Below are 17,142 nucleotides of genomic sequence, written 5' to 3'. Positions count from 1 at the left end.
GGCAATGATCTGATTATGGTTAATTTAAAGGAATATTATCATAAATTAATGGTTACTGAGGCCTGTTTGTTTTGGATTTTGAGAATTGACTATGAGTCCAAACTGACTAATTTTGAGTCCAATAATTATCTTGGACTCGAAATCGGTTGCAACAATCTAAAGCAAATCCTGTTCGTTTGAGATTGTGACAACTGATTGAGAGCTCCAAACTGATTATTGGACTCAAAATTACCTTCAATTTGGAGTCCAATAATCTGTTTGGGGCTTAGATTCAATTGGGAAAATCCCAAATGAACAGGGCCTTAAGATTCTACTTATTGTAATTCCAATGCCAATTATTGGACTCAATAAAAATTGGCATTGGAATTACAATGAGTTTGGCCCGCATGAAGGTCACCTATTGAGTGGGCGTCCTCATTTCACGTTCTATTAGGACGACTCCATCAAAATCTACTACTATATAGCTAGAGAAAAAAAGGAATTTCGTTTCTTTTTATGTGAGATTTACACATCAGCATTACTCTTTTACCATTAACCCCTTTGCTGATATCTAACATCTATCTCTATGAGAAATTATTTGAGGGTAAAATCGTAATCTACATATGAAAAGTACCAACCCAGGGTACCTGTCTATGACAATTACGAAACAAAACTACCAAGAAGAGATAAAGACATATGACAATGACAAAAGAACTACTTTATATTACTCATGCATGACACTTGCAAAATATTGACGAATTTCCGGACTCCTTAAGAGGAACAACAATTATGGAAACCTCTATCGATTGGAGGGCTAGGATCAGCCTATATCGATTGGAGGGCTAGGATCAACCTATGGAAATGATTTTACGGGCACAATCGATTGATGTTGTGTTCCATCACATGGACGGTTTGGATCAACCTATAACCCGCTATAGATCGGAGGGTTCGGATCAACCTATGAAAATTATTTTTGGGGCACAACCTATGTAGGCAGTGGCCCATCTAATGGACGGTTTGGTTCATCCTATGGTACGGGCCATACCCTACATTTTAATAAAGTGAGGAGTGTGATCATCAAAATACGGTGAGTAGTGTCATTTATAAATATGGTAGTGAGGACATTAGCACTATATATAATTTGAAACCATCGTTGTTACTTGGATGTTCCCACGAGGGTCGGGTTTAACCCGAATTTGGGTTGGGTCGGGTTAAGCTTTTTCGGAAATCGGGTTGGGTTGGGTTGGGAAAAATCAAGCCGAATTGGAAATCGGATCGGGTCGGGTTGGGCTGTCGGGCAACCCGACCCGAATTTGGGTTCCATCTGAAGAAGTTATGTATGTGTTTTTCTTTTTCAACATTGAAATAGTCTCCACAGTCTACAATGGACGGTTTGGATAATCCTATGGTGCGGGCCATACCGTACTTTAATAAAGTGAGGAGTGTGATCATCAAAATATAGTAGTGAGGATAACATTTCCCTTTGTTAATTGTTAGTCCCTGTTTGGCTTGGATTTTGAGAACTGATTGTGAGTTAAAAACTGATTATTGGTGACATACTATTGGTTCTCAAAATCCAAAACAACCCGGCTTGAGTTGAGGTGGTCAACAATTGGTACCATATCAAATCGGGTCAACCCAACCCGAATTGGAAATCAGGTTGGGTCGGGTTGAGGAAATTGCAAATCGGGTTGGGTTGGGTCGGGTTGAACCCAGTTGGGTTGTAAATCAGGAACTACTTTTCCTTATTCACTATTTGCGGGTTAAATTATGGAAAGTTTGATATTAGGAATGCAGGACACCTGTAAAAATATTGACGAATTCTGGGCACCTTAAGAGGAACAACAAGTATGGAAACCTCTATAGATGGGAGGGCTAGGATCAGCCTATGGAAACTATTTTACGAGCACAACTTATTTATGTTGTCTTCATTCACAAGGTGGCTTCTCTCACTTGCAACAGCGCATCCGTGAAATGCCTTATGCGATGAACGCTAGCAAATATAAATATCTAATACATATAAGTTTCTCTACTGCTATTAAATATCTTATGAACATAAATTTCTTTTGCAGTTTAAGCTTAACCATTATTTTTACCTTATAAAAATTTAGTCATAAAGCACATATTTTCTGTGCAAACAATGTTCATGCACAGTGCGTGCTATTTTCTTGCTTTTGGTAGCATAATTTTTCAACGATGTTCTTTTTTTTCCCCTTTTTTAGAACATTACGAACATGTCTGGCATTTTCATGATAAATTACTGTCTACAAGTGGTATGTTTGTTCATAATTTTAGCCACTCCTCACCACTTTGGAGACACCAGTTTCCTGATTTTTAGCCATTTCACCAGCCCTACCCCTCTCTCAGCACTTGGAGGCACTAGTTCAACTTTTTTCTCCAAAATTTCCCACTGCAGTTCAAGATTTATTTAGAGGGACGTTCAATTTATAATGATCCCTCTAAATAATCCATGACCATAATATTTCCAACTAGAACGTTGAAACCACAGAAGAAGAAAAAAATTCTGTGAAAATGTTATTCCACCAATCCAAACAGAGTGAAAAAAAAGTATAGGTGTTACGACACTTTTTCTTATTTTCTGTGCTGGTGACGTGGCATGTATGGGTCCATCGGATGCAGCTTTTTACTATCCATTCATAGTCGCTAGATCACAGATTTAGGATCATCCAAACCGCACAGTTAATTAATCAATCGGAATCTACGGTGAAGAGTCTAGATGACCAAAACCAAACCACACCATGTAATAGCGACGAGCCTCATTACATTACAATGATAGGTTGTTCCTCAATAGAGAAAAATAAGTGCAATCTCCATAGCCAAAATGATAGATTGTAAAACAGTAGAGAAGCTTATATTTCTTAATGAGATCCGCTACATTTTTATTTAGAAAAAGGGAAAATTACAAGATGTAAAGAGAAAACTCAACCTCATAAAGAGGAACGTTCAACCCTGTCGACCGGCCTGCATAAATAAATAAGACATCAATTACTACGAGGTACCAAAAAATTTACTACCTTTTCCAACAGTGGCACTGTGCCAAAAAAATGTAGCACATTTGTAGCTAGCCAACATCTTACCGAACAAAGCCCTTACATGAGCTCTAGGACCAGTGAAGATGCTCCACCTCCTCCATTGCAAACCCCAGCAACTCCGAATTTTCCATTTTTCTCTCTCAATACCTGCCATGCCATAATCAATGCTAGATTAGTTAAGATTTAAACTGGAACATCAGGACCAGCTCCCCCCAAATGGCAACCCCAAACTCCCCATGCAATGGCTAAAAATGTCGTCAATTCATCGAAAAGAACACCCAGGAATGAGATGATGAGAAGCTCGTATCCGACTTACTATTTAAATGCTGAAAAGAAACACAAATAACTAAGCAGAGTAGCACATGAGCAAATAAGAGCTACATGATAAGAATACATACCCCCAATAGTGTGACCAAAATACGAGCCCCACTGCAACCTAGAGGATGCCCCAAGGCTACAGCTCCGCCATGCACATTAATCTTGTCCTGGAAGTACGAAAAAATTGAGAAAGTCACAAAAGGGGGAAAATGTTCAGACATGGCACCAAAACACCTAGCAAACTGATGGAGACCCACAACTATGCGTAATGGATATATGCCCAAGAAATGACGGCTTTAGACTCTATACAGCAAAACTGCAAAGGTAAGTGGGCTTAAAACAGGCAATCATGGTGGGTTTCAATCTTAACTGGGTCGACGGCAAATCAGCGAATCAAGTTTGATCTGTGACTAAAAAAGAAGCTTGAAGAAATAAAGTAGGATTGTAAATATAACCGAGCTTTTGAAGCTAGGCTGTAGATAAAACCAAGCTTAGTAGAAGATAAGCCTATGGCTGAAACTTCTCTAAGAGCTTTCGTCATGAAGGTTAAGATGAGAAGCATTTTCCAAATGTCCCAAACACAGTCCGGACATTCTCCTCGCATTTTTAGAGCATGGATTTCGTTTCTGTTAAGGAAATAATATCCATGATTAACCAATTCAGATTTCAGAGCATTCCACTCCCACTGTTCAACCTCCTGCTGCTTTAGTTGTGTTAATAGCATTGTCCATGAGACGCTGCCTATTTTTACACATTTCAATATAAACTTTTGCAATCAAACATGTGAAAACCTTTTTTTATCTAATCAAAAGATTCGAATACGTTGTCTCCTTCTGTTAGAGCTGAATGGATGGAAACAATCAGGATTTGCCAAGTAGCCGGAACATTGGAACCAAAACAGCTGGAGACAACTACATTGGTTACATGGTCACATGAAAGTGATTGTTCTAAAGCTTAGTAAACAAAAGTGGCAGGAAGCATGAAAGAGAGAAGTAACAGAAAGTTTGCAACAAGCTATTTTAGGACCTTAGAAATATAGGGACCATGAGTTATGGAAGCGAATGTAGGGCCCTAAAAAGAAGAGTCATGCAGCTACAGTTTGAAGAGACTATTTTTCTTAAGTAGGAAAACTTACAGGACTAATGCCAAGCAGTTTCTGATTTGACAGAGCCACAACCTGTAGCCAAAAATTGAAGAGGTTGCAAAAATAATAGAATCAGTAAATGTGATTTTATTTGTACATGCATGATATGCACGCGATTTTCTACTAACATTTTAAAACAAAACACGAGAACTTACAGCGAAAGCTTCATTTATTTCATAATAATCAACTTGAGAAGCCTCCAAGCCAGCATTTGAAATGGCTTTTGGTATAGCAAGAGCGGGAGTTGTAGTAAATAACTCAGGTGCCTGCATTGTGAGTTCTATTTCAGCCCAAATCACATAAAAGAAGAAGAAGAAGAAAAAAGAAATTCACAGTTTCCAGTCTAAATGATTGGCTAACCCAGGATTTCAATGAGAAAGGAATACACCTATAAAAACAAAAATGCCCTTACATTGACACTTATCATGAAAATTATCATGCGGCAGCAGTGTTTCTTTCAATTTAAGAGAAATTTCTACGTTTGATATACGCATGTTTGAACTTTTCCAGTAAAAAAAAGGTTCTGTAGTCTTCCCAAAAATACCTGAGCGGCATCACCATATCCTGATATCTTTGCAATCACTTGTAGTCCTAGTTTAACTGCCTTCTCTCCGCTCACTAATACTAATGCAGCACCACCATCACTGCCAGGCATTATTAGAGAAAACATATGATCATGAAATTTCATCTCTAACCAGCAAGTAAAGATCACTTTCTCAGTACTCAAAAATAAAATAAAGATAAGAATGTGATATTAGAGATGAGAAAAAATATCACGTATATTACAAAAATGGTTAAAATTCTTAGAATAACTTTGAACTCTAAAAATTATGATATAATAACAAAAATACTGCAAAATTTTCTTAAATCAAATTATAAAAAGTATCTCTCTTAAAGGTATTCCCTTAATTCAATTAGGGGAAATTCTATAAATTACAAAACTTCAAGCCTGATTCGTCAATTTGGCCGGATGTGTGAAGTTTCGGCATTTGCATTATCTAACTGGAAATACAAAACAACCTAGTAGTGACAGAAAACACTTGATTCATTGTAGACTGCATAAATATCTCTGACAATTGGTAATGGGCCCAATGACATTGACCAATATGCAGGTTTTAAAGCCTACAATTAGCAGCCACTTAAGACCAGTCCAGGAAGGCAAACTGCTTGACTATAAAATGATATATTACAAACTCCACCATAAGCAAGATAGAAGATAAATTTACTTGGAATAGCACCAATAGAGAAACACTATCGTAAGAAAGTTAATACATCAGGCTCAAGGAACCATCAATAAGTCAGAAGGAATGGTGTATTATAGATAAATCACATGGTAAGTTACTTGGGGTATAACAACCATTTTTGCCACATGTAAGGATCATAGAGGACTAGCAGAAGGCAGAACTGATATAGAAATAATTTTCTTAGTTGGTTAATATTGAGAAGTACTTTTCTTAGTTTATATACATTATGAAGGTTCCTTTCAGGAAGTACAAACTAATCTGAAAATTCATTTCTTTGACAGGTAAACACAATCAAACCAACTACCCAAATATATATATATATATATATATATATATATATATATATATATATATATATATATAGAGAGAGAGAGAGAGAGAGAGAGAGAGAGAGAGAGAGAGGAAAAGGATTGAACGCTCGAGCACACCAAGCTTATGGTGCGCTCGAGTGCCCAATCACATGTGGGCTCACTTTGTTAGGATGATCCAAAGCATTCATTTGAAAGGCCCTATGATAGATGGGGTGTGTGCCAAAAATCAGCTCCATAGGATCATCCTAACCCATCCATTTGTGGAGGTCAAAATGGACAGACACTGTTTGTCCACAAATCTGCCCATTTTTGCCCTCCACTTTTGGAGGGGTTACGATGATTCAATGGAGCTGATTTTTCGAACACACCCTATCTATCACAGGGCCTTGCACATGAATGGTTTGGATCGCCACAAAAAATGTGGGACCCATGTGAATGGGGCACTCGAGCGCACCATAAGCTTGGTGCGCTCGAGTGTACAATCCTTTTCCTCATATATATATATATATATGAGAGAACATTTCCTATACACTTGTGTACGTAAGTTACCTACACACTAGCTTAAAATACAGTGGGGGCCCACATTGTTTGGGTGATCCAAACCATTCATTTGAATGATCCTCACATAGGGTGTCCACAAAAAATCAGATCCATAGGATCATCCTAACCATTCAAACTATGGAGGCAAAAAATGGACTAATTTGTGAAGGTTTATACACGTCCATTTTACCTCCACAAATCGTAGGGTTGGGATGATCCTATGGATCTGATTTTTTGTGGACACCCTATCTATGTGAGGACCATTCAAATGAATTGTTTGGATCACCTAAACAATGTGGGCCCCCACTGTATTTTAAGCTAGTGTGTAGGTAACTTACTTACACAAGTGTGTAGGAAATGTTCTCTCATATATATATATATATATATATATATATATATATATATATATATGTATACACACTAGTAAAAATACCCGTGCGAAGCACGGGGCGAGAAAAATATAAATGGTTAATCACTTTCCCATTTGATGCGATGGAGTATTTCACACTCATGCTTTGACAGGTCGGTCTCACGCACCATCTATAGCCAAACCCATGCATTCGAATGGGACCGGGAATATTTTGAAAGGTGGCCGAAATCCATAGTATTATGTACTAAATGAATACGTTCTGTATTAAAAAATAATCGGGTTCGTCAATATTTTGAAAGGCGTCCTGAATCCGTAGTATTATGTAATATGTTCACAAAAATCCGTAGTATTATGTAACAAATGTAACCAATCCGTAATTTTGCAAAGAAAAAACGTCATTATGTTGACTTTGTCCACTGTTTTTTATTAAAAAAGCATAAAGGAGGGGGGTAGGATTGAAATTATGTGGCTTTAATGGGTGCCTTTGTTAAAAAGCATACAGGGGGGGGGTAGGATTGAAAATATGTGGGTTGAATGGGTGCCTTTGTTAAAAAAGAGTAAAAAAAAGTGATGTGTAATTTTATTAGAATTTTGGGAGAAATTCAAATAATTCTCTCCTTTTCTCTTCTACTATATATATATATATATATATATATATATATATATATAGAGAGAGAGAGAGAGAGAGAGAGAGAGAATAGTGTTTCTACACAGCTGCTCAGATAGCTTATCTGAGCATCTCCTTCAAAAACTCATGTGGCCCACATTTTTGGCGTGATCCAAAGCATTCATTTGAAAGGCCCTTCCATGGATAGGGTGTGTACCAAAAATCAGCCCTATAGGATCATCCTAACCCAATCAAAGGTGGAGGGGAAAATGGATAGACACTGTTTCTGACCATTTTTCCCTCCACAAATGGCAGGGTTAGGATGATCCTAAATGGCTCATTTTTGGTACACACCCTATCCATGGAAGGGCCTTCCAAATGAATGCTTTGGATATCCCAAAAAATGTGGGGCCACATGAGTTTTTGAAGCAGCAGCTCAGATAAGCTATCTGAGCAGCTGCGCATGAACACTTCTCTCTCTCTCTCTCTCTCTCTCTCACACACACACACACACACACACACACACACATATATATATATATATGTATATATATGAGAATAGAGTTCCTGAGGTTAACCTCATATAAGCTTATATGAGGTGGCACTCACAAAACATAAGGCGCCCACTTTGTTTGGATGATCCAAACCATTCATTTGCAAGGCCCCATCATAGATAGGGTGTGTACCAAAAATCAGCTCTATTGGATCATCCTAACCCCTCCAAAAGTGGAGGAAAAAATGGGTAGATTTGTGGGCAAAAAGTGTCTATCCACTTTGCCCTCCACTTTTGGATGGGTTAAGATGATCCAATGGAGCTGATTTTTTGTACACACCCTATCTATCAAATGAATGCTTTGGATCATCCTAACAATGTGGGCCCCTTATGTTTTGTGAGCGCCACCTCATATAAGTTATATGAGGTTAACCCCTTCTCTCTCTCTCTCTCTATATATATATATATATATATATATATATATATATATATAAGTATATATATAAGAAAATATCAAAATGTGTATAGGATGGAATATACCGACCTTATGCTAGACGCATTACCAGCAGTAACAGAACCTCCATTGTCCTTAAAACTTGGCCGGAGTTTCCTTAGTTTGGCAGGATCAAACTGGCACAACAGAAAGGCAACAAGTTGATATATATGTTAATGTGGGAGCCAAACACCAGCTACAAAAAGGAATGAATAAAAAGAACAAGATCAAGACTTTTACATTCCTTTGGTAAATCATTTTAACAGCCAGACACTTAATTCACAAGTTGTACAGGATACGAAGAAAGACAACAAATTTGAGAAATCTGCAATTCATCGGGTGGTCAAGCTTTCTTAATTTGTCTCTACATGTTCAAAACAACAATTACAATATTTGTGTCTGGTACAATTCTTTTCTGTTTTATTGGGCATATGCACATATAAAAATTTGGAAAATGCGTAATCAAGCATAATAAAAATTAAACTGCCAACTCAGTCATTGCAACACAGATAGCTGACATGAAAAAGATAAGAAAATTGCATACACGTTAGAAAAATAGTCTATTGTATAAGAAATGATTGCTACCGGAAAGGAAGGCATTTCCAAATCAATGTTACTTGGAATGCAATTCGTTCCGGTACGTGGTACGGAAACGGGTACGGGGTACGATGGTAGCCCGCTACATGGTACAATGAGGGTATGCAATGTTGGTTCGCTATTCGGGATCACGGGTCAATTTGGAGTGCTAATTCGGAGTCACACACACATGTATAATTTCATATATTTTTACAAGAATATTATTCCATAGTACACACTACATACATTTAATACACATAATATAAAAACCTAATGTATGTCATACATATTTTTTCATAAAGAAAGTTCCCTTTGGAATATATGAATATCCTTCCATAGTCCATATTACATCCATCTAATAAACAAAATAAAAAAAAACATCATGTATGCCCTACATATTTTTTTCAAAAAGAAAGCTCTAGTTCTAATCCAACCCAAAATATATTAAATTTGTAGCTCTCTCTCCATCTCTTCCTTAGTCTATCTGTATCTCTCTCTTTCTCTCCCGCGGGTCACTGCGGGTCGTCATTTTTTGCGATCCGGGTCGCTATGGAACCACGTTTGGGATCGTGCGACCCCGGATCGCCGGTCGGATGACGAATCCGGTAACTATGTTCCAAATATCACAGGCTTAATAACCATTAGGTATCAGGTGAACAACTCCCCAATAAATGAGACAATGTAATCACAGACATGTATAAACACAGTTACTGACAGATCCACTGTAAATTTGAGAGTATAAATTAAGAGCGACTTCTGAAGCTTAGTGGACTTGCGAGGGCTCTAGAATTTGATAAGTTCTTTATATACGGTGAAGTAGGTCATTGAAGTGAGACGTACATGATGGACACAGGCTTGCCTGATGGTACTGAATGTGAAATTCTTGTCTTCCCTCAAGTTTTTTGTTTAAAATGTGTTTCTTCTGGCATTTCTTCCGAATCTTCTTAGTGACTCTTAGACTCTGACCACTGAATTGTGTGGGAACCTAGATCCTCAAAATCTAGAACTAACAAACAAGATCCCATGATAGCTTGGACTACATTGTCGTGCTTTCCACCAGTTCCATACTTTGAATTTTTGGTTTACATAATCATATTTATAGGGTGTGCCATTGTGTTGTATCGTAAAATGAAACCCAGTCAAACAAGCAATGTAACTTTGTTAAACAAACAATTTGGAGGGAAATATAATTTTTTATTCATTTTTGCAGCCCTCTCATCTTCAACCCCACATAGTTGGAAATATAATTTTTTATTCGTTTTTGCAACCCTCTCGTTTTCATCCCCGTAGAGACAGTATCAATCTGATTCCAGCCTTGAAATACAGGAACAGAATCTGTAAGAAAAGCAATATACCTTCCATGCACAGAGTTAACTACTCTTGAATTAACATAAACATTACTGTTAGAAACTTACCAACTTCTCCAAAAGTTTAAGCTGTTGGAGAAGGGCAGTATTTAATATTGTATACTTCGGCACTCCCCCTCACGTGTGGCCCACTTGGAAAACATGTGGCACATGTGGTCCCACCTTGGGCTGGCCATTGCATGTGGATTTTTATTTTTTGACATCGGGGAGGTTTGAACTCGAGACCTTTGGCTCTGATACCATGTTAGAAACTTACCGAATTCTCCAAAAGCTTAAGCTGTTGGAGAAGGGCAGTATTTAATCTTTTATACTTTAACAATTACCAATAGTTTCCTACAATGAGAAAACTCAACTCAAGGGAGGTTTGAACTCGAGACCTTTGGCTCTGATACCATGTTAGAAACTTACCGACTTCTCCAAAAGCTTAAGCTGTTGGAGAAGGGCAGTATTTAATCTTTTATACTTTAACAATTACCAATAGTTTCCTACAATGAGAAAACTCAACTCAACTAAGCCTTTGTCCCAAAATTCCTACAATGAGAAAAGCACAACAAAAATCTGAAAAACAAATATACGATCTACAAATGGCAAGATAGCATGGAAAATAAATTGAAACATGGTTTTCCCATAACGATCAGTTGTCATTACCTTTGTTGGGCCTTCATCCTTGTCAACAAGTGTGAATGGTTTTCCTCTCCCCCCAGGAATTTCAACCTGCATGGTAGAAGTCGTGGAAATAAATGACAACTAGCCATATATCAAATATTTTGTTTCCATTCACTGTAAAAGTATAATTCTTACCGGAACTATTTCCCACGCAAAGGCACCACTATTTTGAGCAGCAATGCCACGCTCAAAGCTTTGAATGGCAAAAGCATCCTGAAGGAGTCATTAACAGACAATTCAGTTCCAAGCTTCTAGACAAACTCAAAACCAGAATTTACAAGATTTAGCTATCATAATTATTTTGACTAGTACAACACAATGATCGGAAGGCAACAGAACGCAATTGCATTCAACTGAAGGTGAAAATTCACAAAAAAAATCAGTTTTAAAGAAATAGTAGAATCCAAAGCAAGAAGTATAACACAGAATAAAAGCCAAGAATCAAGAATTGGCCAATTGATGCATAAAACTCCTCCAAACACTAAAAAGTGCCCAAAGCTTCTCATATTAAGAAACTTCTGTATTCCATGACCAAAAATGTCTAAAAGGAGTGGAGAGGAAGTTGGAAAGCATCCATAGTCAAATTTTGGCAATTAAGATCAAATGTCAGTCTTCTTTAATAAGTTATAAAATCATTGCATAACAGTAAAATCAACACGAGAATGACTCATGCACTGAATTCTTTATCATTTAAAAAGTGTCTTGCGATCAAAGTAATTTTGAGATTACCAAAGAAAATCCCAAGAAATGAAAATCAGCAAGAATAGGAGCCTGTTGGAAGTTCTATAAGAGCCCATAGGAAGTTCATCACAGATATGATTTCATCAAACACATGTAGGCAAGTACCATCTGAGTCTATCCAATAGCACATTTTATAAATGCACTAGCCATGGAGGCGCTTTCAGTTTTAACTTGGCAACTTGATCCCACAGGTGAACATGCTCTGTCTTGTATATTTATGCCTGAGATTGTATTCTGACAGCTGATAAGGAGAAGCCTGGATGATTCTTGGAAGCAGGAATTCTGGAAAGAAGAGCTCGAGAGGCTGGAACACCTCCCCTTTGGAAACCCGGGGACTGAAAACGCTTTAAGTGAAATTATTTGAACTACCAGGTGGCAGAGTTTGCAGGAGAAGAAGTTGCCCCAGGTGGTCAGCGGAATGGGTAGGAAGTAAGAATTGTGGAAAGGCAAGGCTTGGAGGATACATCAGATGGCAATCTGACAGTGAGAGTTGGTGACAAGGCTGAGAATAATAGGTCTTTGCTATTTTCATGTTCCGTTGGATTTTTAGAAGAAGATTTTATGTATCTTGAAATCATGAACTGCATGTAGCTTAGGGGATGGAGGCACCTCCTGTAAACAGGGAGCCCGGTGGCTCTTGATTGTTCCTAACTTGTCACTTTCTGATCGTCTTAGAAGGCTTTGTGCTGATAAAGGGATTCGGCTACTTTATTTACTTGTCAGATGGTCTTCGGTCCATCTCATTTCATTTCAAGCTACTTAATTTAGACCATAGTTACCAAGGTGGGAAACGAATTCGGAAAACGGAAACGGGAAACGCGTGAAAAAAAAAATACAGGGGAAACGAGAAACGAGAAAAAATAGAAAAATCGTACGAGAAACGTCCTAGGAAATGATGTGTTTTTTCCAAAATGATTTTCATAAGTTCCACACATGTTTCCTACACGTTTCATATGCGTTTTCTACGAGTGTTGCATATGTTTATCACGCGTTTACACATTATTTGCATAAGTTTTCTATATGTTTTCCCATGTGTTTCAGAAGCATTTCTCAAATTTTATATCATATTTTGGAAACGTTTCTGAAAAGTGTTTCCCTCGTTTTAGGGGAAACGAGTTTCCCACCCCCGAGAAACGTGTTTTAGGGGAAACGGGTTTCCCACCCACGCAAGGAGTTTCCGGCAACTATGACTGTGTTCCCTCATATCCCTTTTTGATAAAGATTATAATATCTTTCAAACAAAAAAAAGAAAAAAAGGAAAAAGGTGTTGAGGCACCTTATTATCAGAACATGCTTCTTCATCAACTCTTGTACCCAAGCATATACGAGCCCTGGTGGATAGTTTTGAATGTTTCATTGCATGGTTTTCATATGGACTTTGAGATCATTGAAAGTAATTGGCATATAAATGAAGATGCATCTAAAAACTTATATATTTCCTCAAATATGAGAGGGTCTTACATGGGTAAAATGAAGGTGGTAAAACTGACACATGGCCACTTAAAGATAAAAGAGTTGATATACTTGGCACAGAAACCCTGAAAAGCAAAATTAGACATTATAGATGGCTGTAAACAATACCTGCTCATCTCTTGTTATTGCATGTTGATCTGCACACAGTTCAGCACATGAGCCCATGGCATAATCATTATAAACATCCCAAAGTCCATCCTTGAGCATCCCATCAATTATAGTATCATGTCCAAATCGAGATCCCTTCCTGTGTGTGGAAAATAATAGGATAGTTTAGTAAAGATATTTCTTACCCTATACTATATGTTAGGAAGACATGTTGCTAATTGTGAGATAAAATAGTAACATTTACTGAACTCCAACATCACTAAATTAAACCCACATGCCATCACAAACATGACAAAAATATAGTGACAAGGGCAGCAATGTCGTTATGGTTGGTTATTCACATGTTTCGTGGTCTTCATCAAGCAAGACAAAAGTAGCACCTAAACTCGTATAACCCTCATAATAAGAAAAAATTAGAATAATATTCAGGTTCATCGTACTTTTGCACTATTTTGACTTCACTTTTCATGCTCATATACTTGAATGATAGTCCAGTAATATCACTTTTCATGCTCTATTACATGTTGTGATTGCCAAGATACCATTAAGCATTGCAAATTTTCTTCCTTCATAATGCAAGTTTGCATCCATATACATGAACCCCACCAAAGAAGGAAAAAAGCAGATAAACTCAAACTTGAGAAAAGAAAGAGCATTAACCTTGCCTCTGCCAAATACTTAGGAGCATTTGACATGCTTTCCATACCACCAGCCACCACAACATCATTAATACCCAACTGGATACTCTGTGCAGCAAGCATTGTTGCTGCGGAGAAAGAAAAAGAACATATTAGTATCATTAGGATCTCAAAAGACAAGCACCATGTTCAAAAGATAGTGGCATACCCTTCATTCCTGAGGCACAGACTTTATTAATGGTGGTGCAAACCACTGTATTTGGTATCCCTGCACCTAATGCAGCCTGTCTAGCAGGAGCCTGCCCCAAATTTGCGCTTAAAACATTTCCAAAGAAAACCTCTTGTACAAGATTAGGATCAACATTCGCCCTTTTAAGAGCACCTATAAGTCAAAATGCAACAATATTTCAGATGAAAATTATAGTGATGCCAGTATGTTACAACAACAAAACGAAGAAACTGAATAAATGTGAGATAATCTTACACTCAATAGCAATAGACCCTAGTTTCGTAGCAGATAAAGATGAAAGGCAACCAAGAAATCCTCCCATTGGTGTACGGGCAACACCAACAACACAGACATCTGCCCAAGAGAATCCATGAAAATTAAGCATTACAACAATCATCCAAGAAAATGAAAAAACTGTATGAGTTTTTGTAAAAAAAAACAATTTTCTTTTATATAGATAAATTAGAAAATGCCATTATCATTTTATGAGACCAAAAGAAGTCACAAGTTTGGCAGATAAGAGGAAAAGAAACAAACAAATGCAAAGAAAAAATAAATTGGAATCAGATTATGATAAGAAAGGGGCGACTATTACATCCATCTAGTACAGTTTTCGACAAGTTTTAAAATGTCAAACAAAAAACCAAATCAGAAAAGTTTGGTGTAAGTAAGAAAAATGAAGGTAAGACAGAGCCACATTCAGGCAGCGATTTAAAAACTCCTCTGTCAACAGCTGAGACCAAGATACCAGGTATTCTCTTCTAATAAGATACATTTTTTTTAATGGTGGCCTATTTTATTAATAAACAAACAACCTCTAACACACATACACAAAAAGAGAACTAAAGGAATCAAGGAGGGTGTAATTTCAATAAATTTATATCTGAAACCAAGCCCCAGACAACTATTCATAGGAAAACAAAATTACAAATACTACAAGCCATAAGGGAAAATCCATATAAAAGAAGAAAATACTTGGAAGAAATTTTTTTAATAAGCTCAAAGCTCATAAACCGCAACAAGAAGCTTGGAAATTTTACAATTTGTAAAATTTCAAACGAAAAAAATACAAGTATCCACACAAGGGTAAATAAATTCTATTGTCTAGACTAAAACTGGGAATCATTTTTATTTTTATTTTTTAACTTAGTAAATATTTCTAAATTTTAAACAGAATTTGATGCAATTTAACAGAAATAACAACAGTAAGGAAAAGAAAACATGAAAGCAAAGATTATCTAAACTCTCAGTGTAGTTCCATTTTGATTTGAAGCCATATCCAATACAAGTCTGTGGATTTAGTGATTTACACCAAACCTTTCTCACATGGTCACTATTTCATCAAATTCAGAATTAAATTTCTATAAGTAAGTAAAATTTGAAACCAAACACAACACAAATTCGTAAAGGTTTTATACCTCGAGGATTTAATTTATCTGCTGCTGCTGCTGCTGGGGCCATGTCTTAAACAGATCTGCGCGAGATCAAAACAGTCTTATTAACAATACAACCGGCAAAAGTAGCACATATTCTTTAAAAAAATCCCCTTCAATTAGTAATATGAGAACTGAAACAACGGTGGAAATCAGGTGATGCTTTTATAACGAATCACAAGAAAATCATGAGATGGTACATATGAAAAAAGTATTGGCAAAATGGAGTGAAACTTTTACCGGATCTTACTACATCTAAGCTTTTTTACGAATAAATTGTGATCAAAACAGAAAAGCAGCGAGTAATTTGGAGAAACAAATACACTTTTCTCTTTTCTCCTAACCAAAAAAAAAATGTAATTTTGAGAAACAATAAAGTTTTTTTTTTTTTTTCAAGAAATAAAATAAAATCCAAATTCTTCAACTAGACACAAACTGAGATGTTTTGGATTATGAAAATCATTTTCAAAGATGTGACAGAGTTCAAAAATGGGGGAAATAGATACACAGAGTGAGAACACTAACCGGAATAATCTTTTTTAAGTGTCGAAAATAAATCCCTTAAAAAACAGCAAAGAATCGATTAATAAGAAATGATGAAATTGTTTTGATCATAAAGGATCACAGGAATACCAGAGTGTTACGAAAAAATCGAAAAATAAAATGGAAGATGGAAAGATCTAATGAAGAACCAGTTGAATTAAGGAAAAGAAGATTCTTGATTAGAGGAATTCCAGAAAACTATAGGATATGGATGAAGATCTATACATGAATATAACTATGGATCGCTAGAGATGCAGAGAAACAACTAAAACCAGCAGAAAGTAGTGATAGCACAAGAAAGAAGAAGAATAGAATAAGAAAGGAAAAGCTCAAGGATTTTAAGTAGAGATTTCAGAAGAGGATTTGTAGGGATTTTGAAGAACACAGGCCTCACCTTTTCTTCGGGTTTTTACAGAGAGAGAGAGAGAGAGAGAGAGAGAGAGAGAGAGAGAGCGAGAGAGTCAGCAAATCATACAGAGATATATATATACCCGAATCGTCGAGATAAGAAAGGTTGCATTTGGCTAATTAAGCAGGAAATTACACGCAGACCACCTTATTAAAATGCCCCTGTAAAAACATTTATTGACTTACCATATCCGGTAATCATTTACTTAAATGCATTGCATGGGTCTACCAAGTGAGATTTATGTAATCAAGGGCGTTGATTAAGTTTGGGCTAGCCACAGACAATGTTATGCAATCAAGGCCGTTGATTTAGTTTGGGCTAGATCATCCGTTAAGATTTTTTTCAAATGAATTATATAGCCCCCAAGAAATTGAGAAAATGCACATCAAATTAAATAAATAAAGGGT

At 36.7% G+C, this 17,142-nt stretch overlaps 1 protein-coding gene across 2 annotated transcripts; it reads right to left on the bottom strand.

Annotated features, from left to right (window-relative positions):
• Positions 1-2,827: 2,827 nt before the first annotated feature.
• LOC143850741 (acetyl-CoA acetyltransferase 2-like) lies at positions 2,828-16,803 on the bottom strand. Of its 2 annotated transcripts, none has more exons than XM_077359980.1 (15): positions 16,721-16,803; positions 15,769-15,824; positions 14,606-14,704; positions 14,330-14,503; positions 14,144-14,249; positions 13,484-13,622; positions 11,297-11,374; positions 11,144-11,209; positions 8,604-8,689; positions 5,039-5,138; positions 4,650-4,760; positions 4,486-4,527; positions 3,431-3,517; positions 3,078-3,179; positions 2,828-2,961 (listed from the first exon to the last, which is right to left on the bottom strand). In XM_077359980.1, the coding sequence occupies exons 2-14, from the start codon at positions 15,809-15,811 to the stop codon at positions 3,090-3,092; spliced, it is 1,221 nt and encodes a 406-aa protein (XP_077216095.1). In that variant the 5' UTR covers positions 15,812-15,824; positions 16,721-16,803; the 3' UTR covers positions 2,828-2,961; positions 3,078-3,089. The 2 variants fall into 2 exon arrangements, with proteins under 2 accessions (XP_077216095.1, XP_077216094.1); XM_077359979.1 differs by having other exon boundaries at positions 3,094-3,179.
• Positions 16,804-17,142: the final 339 nt, after the last annotated feature.

This window comes from Tasmannia lanceolata, unplaced genomic scaffold, assembly GCF_043159265.1.
Source record: "Tasmannia lanceolata isolate RefF3 unplaced genomic scaffold, GAP_Taslan_0.1 ptg000018l, whole genome shotgun sequence".
Classification (NCBI taxonomy): domain Eukaryota; kingdom Viridiplantae; phylum Streptophyta; class Magnoliopsida; order Canellales; family Winteraceae; genus Tasmannia; species Tasmannia lanceolata.
The sequence above is the reverse complement of the archived record's forward strand: the minus strand, read 5'-3'. Positions and strand labels throughout refer to the sequence as shown.

Excerpts from the sequence above, each read along its gene's own strand:
- LOC143850741 (XM_077359979.1), bottom strand. The coding sequence starts at position 15,811 with ATGGCCCCAGCAGCAGCAGCAGCAGATAAATTAAATCCTCGAG. Across the intron at positions 3,518-4,485 it reads AACTGCTTGGCATTAGTCCT|GACAAGATTAATGTGCATGG; the intron begins GTAAGTTTTCCT and ends TCGTACTTCCAG. Across the intron at positions 3,180-3,430 it reads TTTTGGTCACACTATTGGGG|GTATTGAGAGAGAAAAATGG; the intron begins GTATGTATTCTT and ends ATGGCATGGCAG.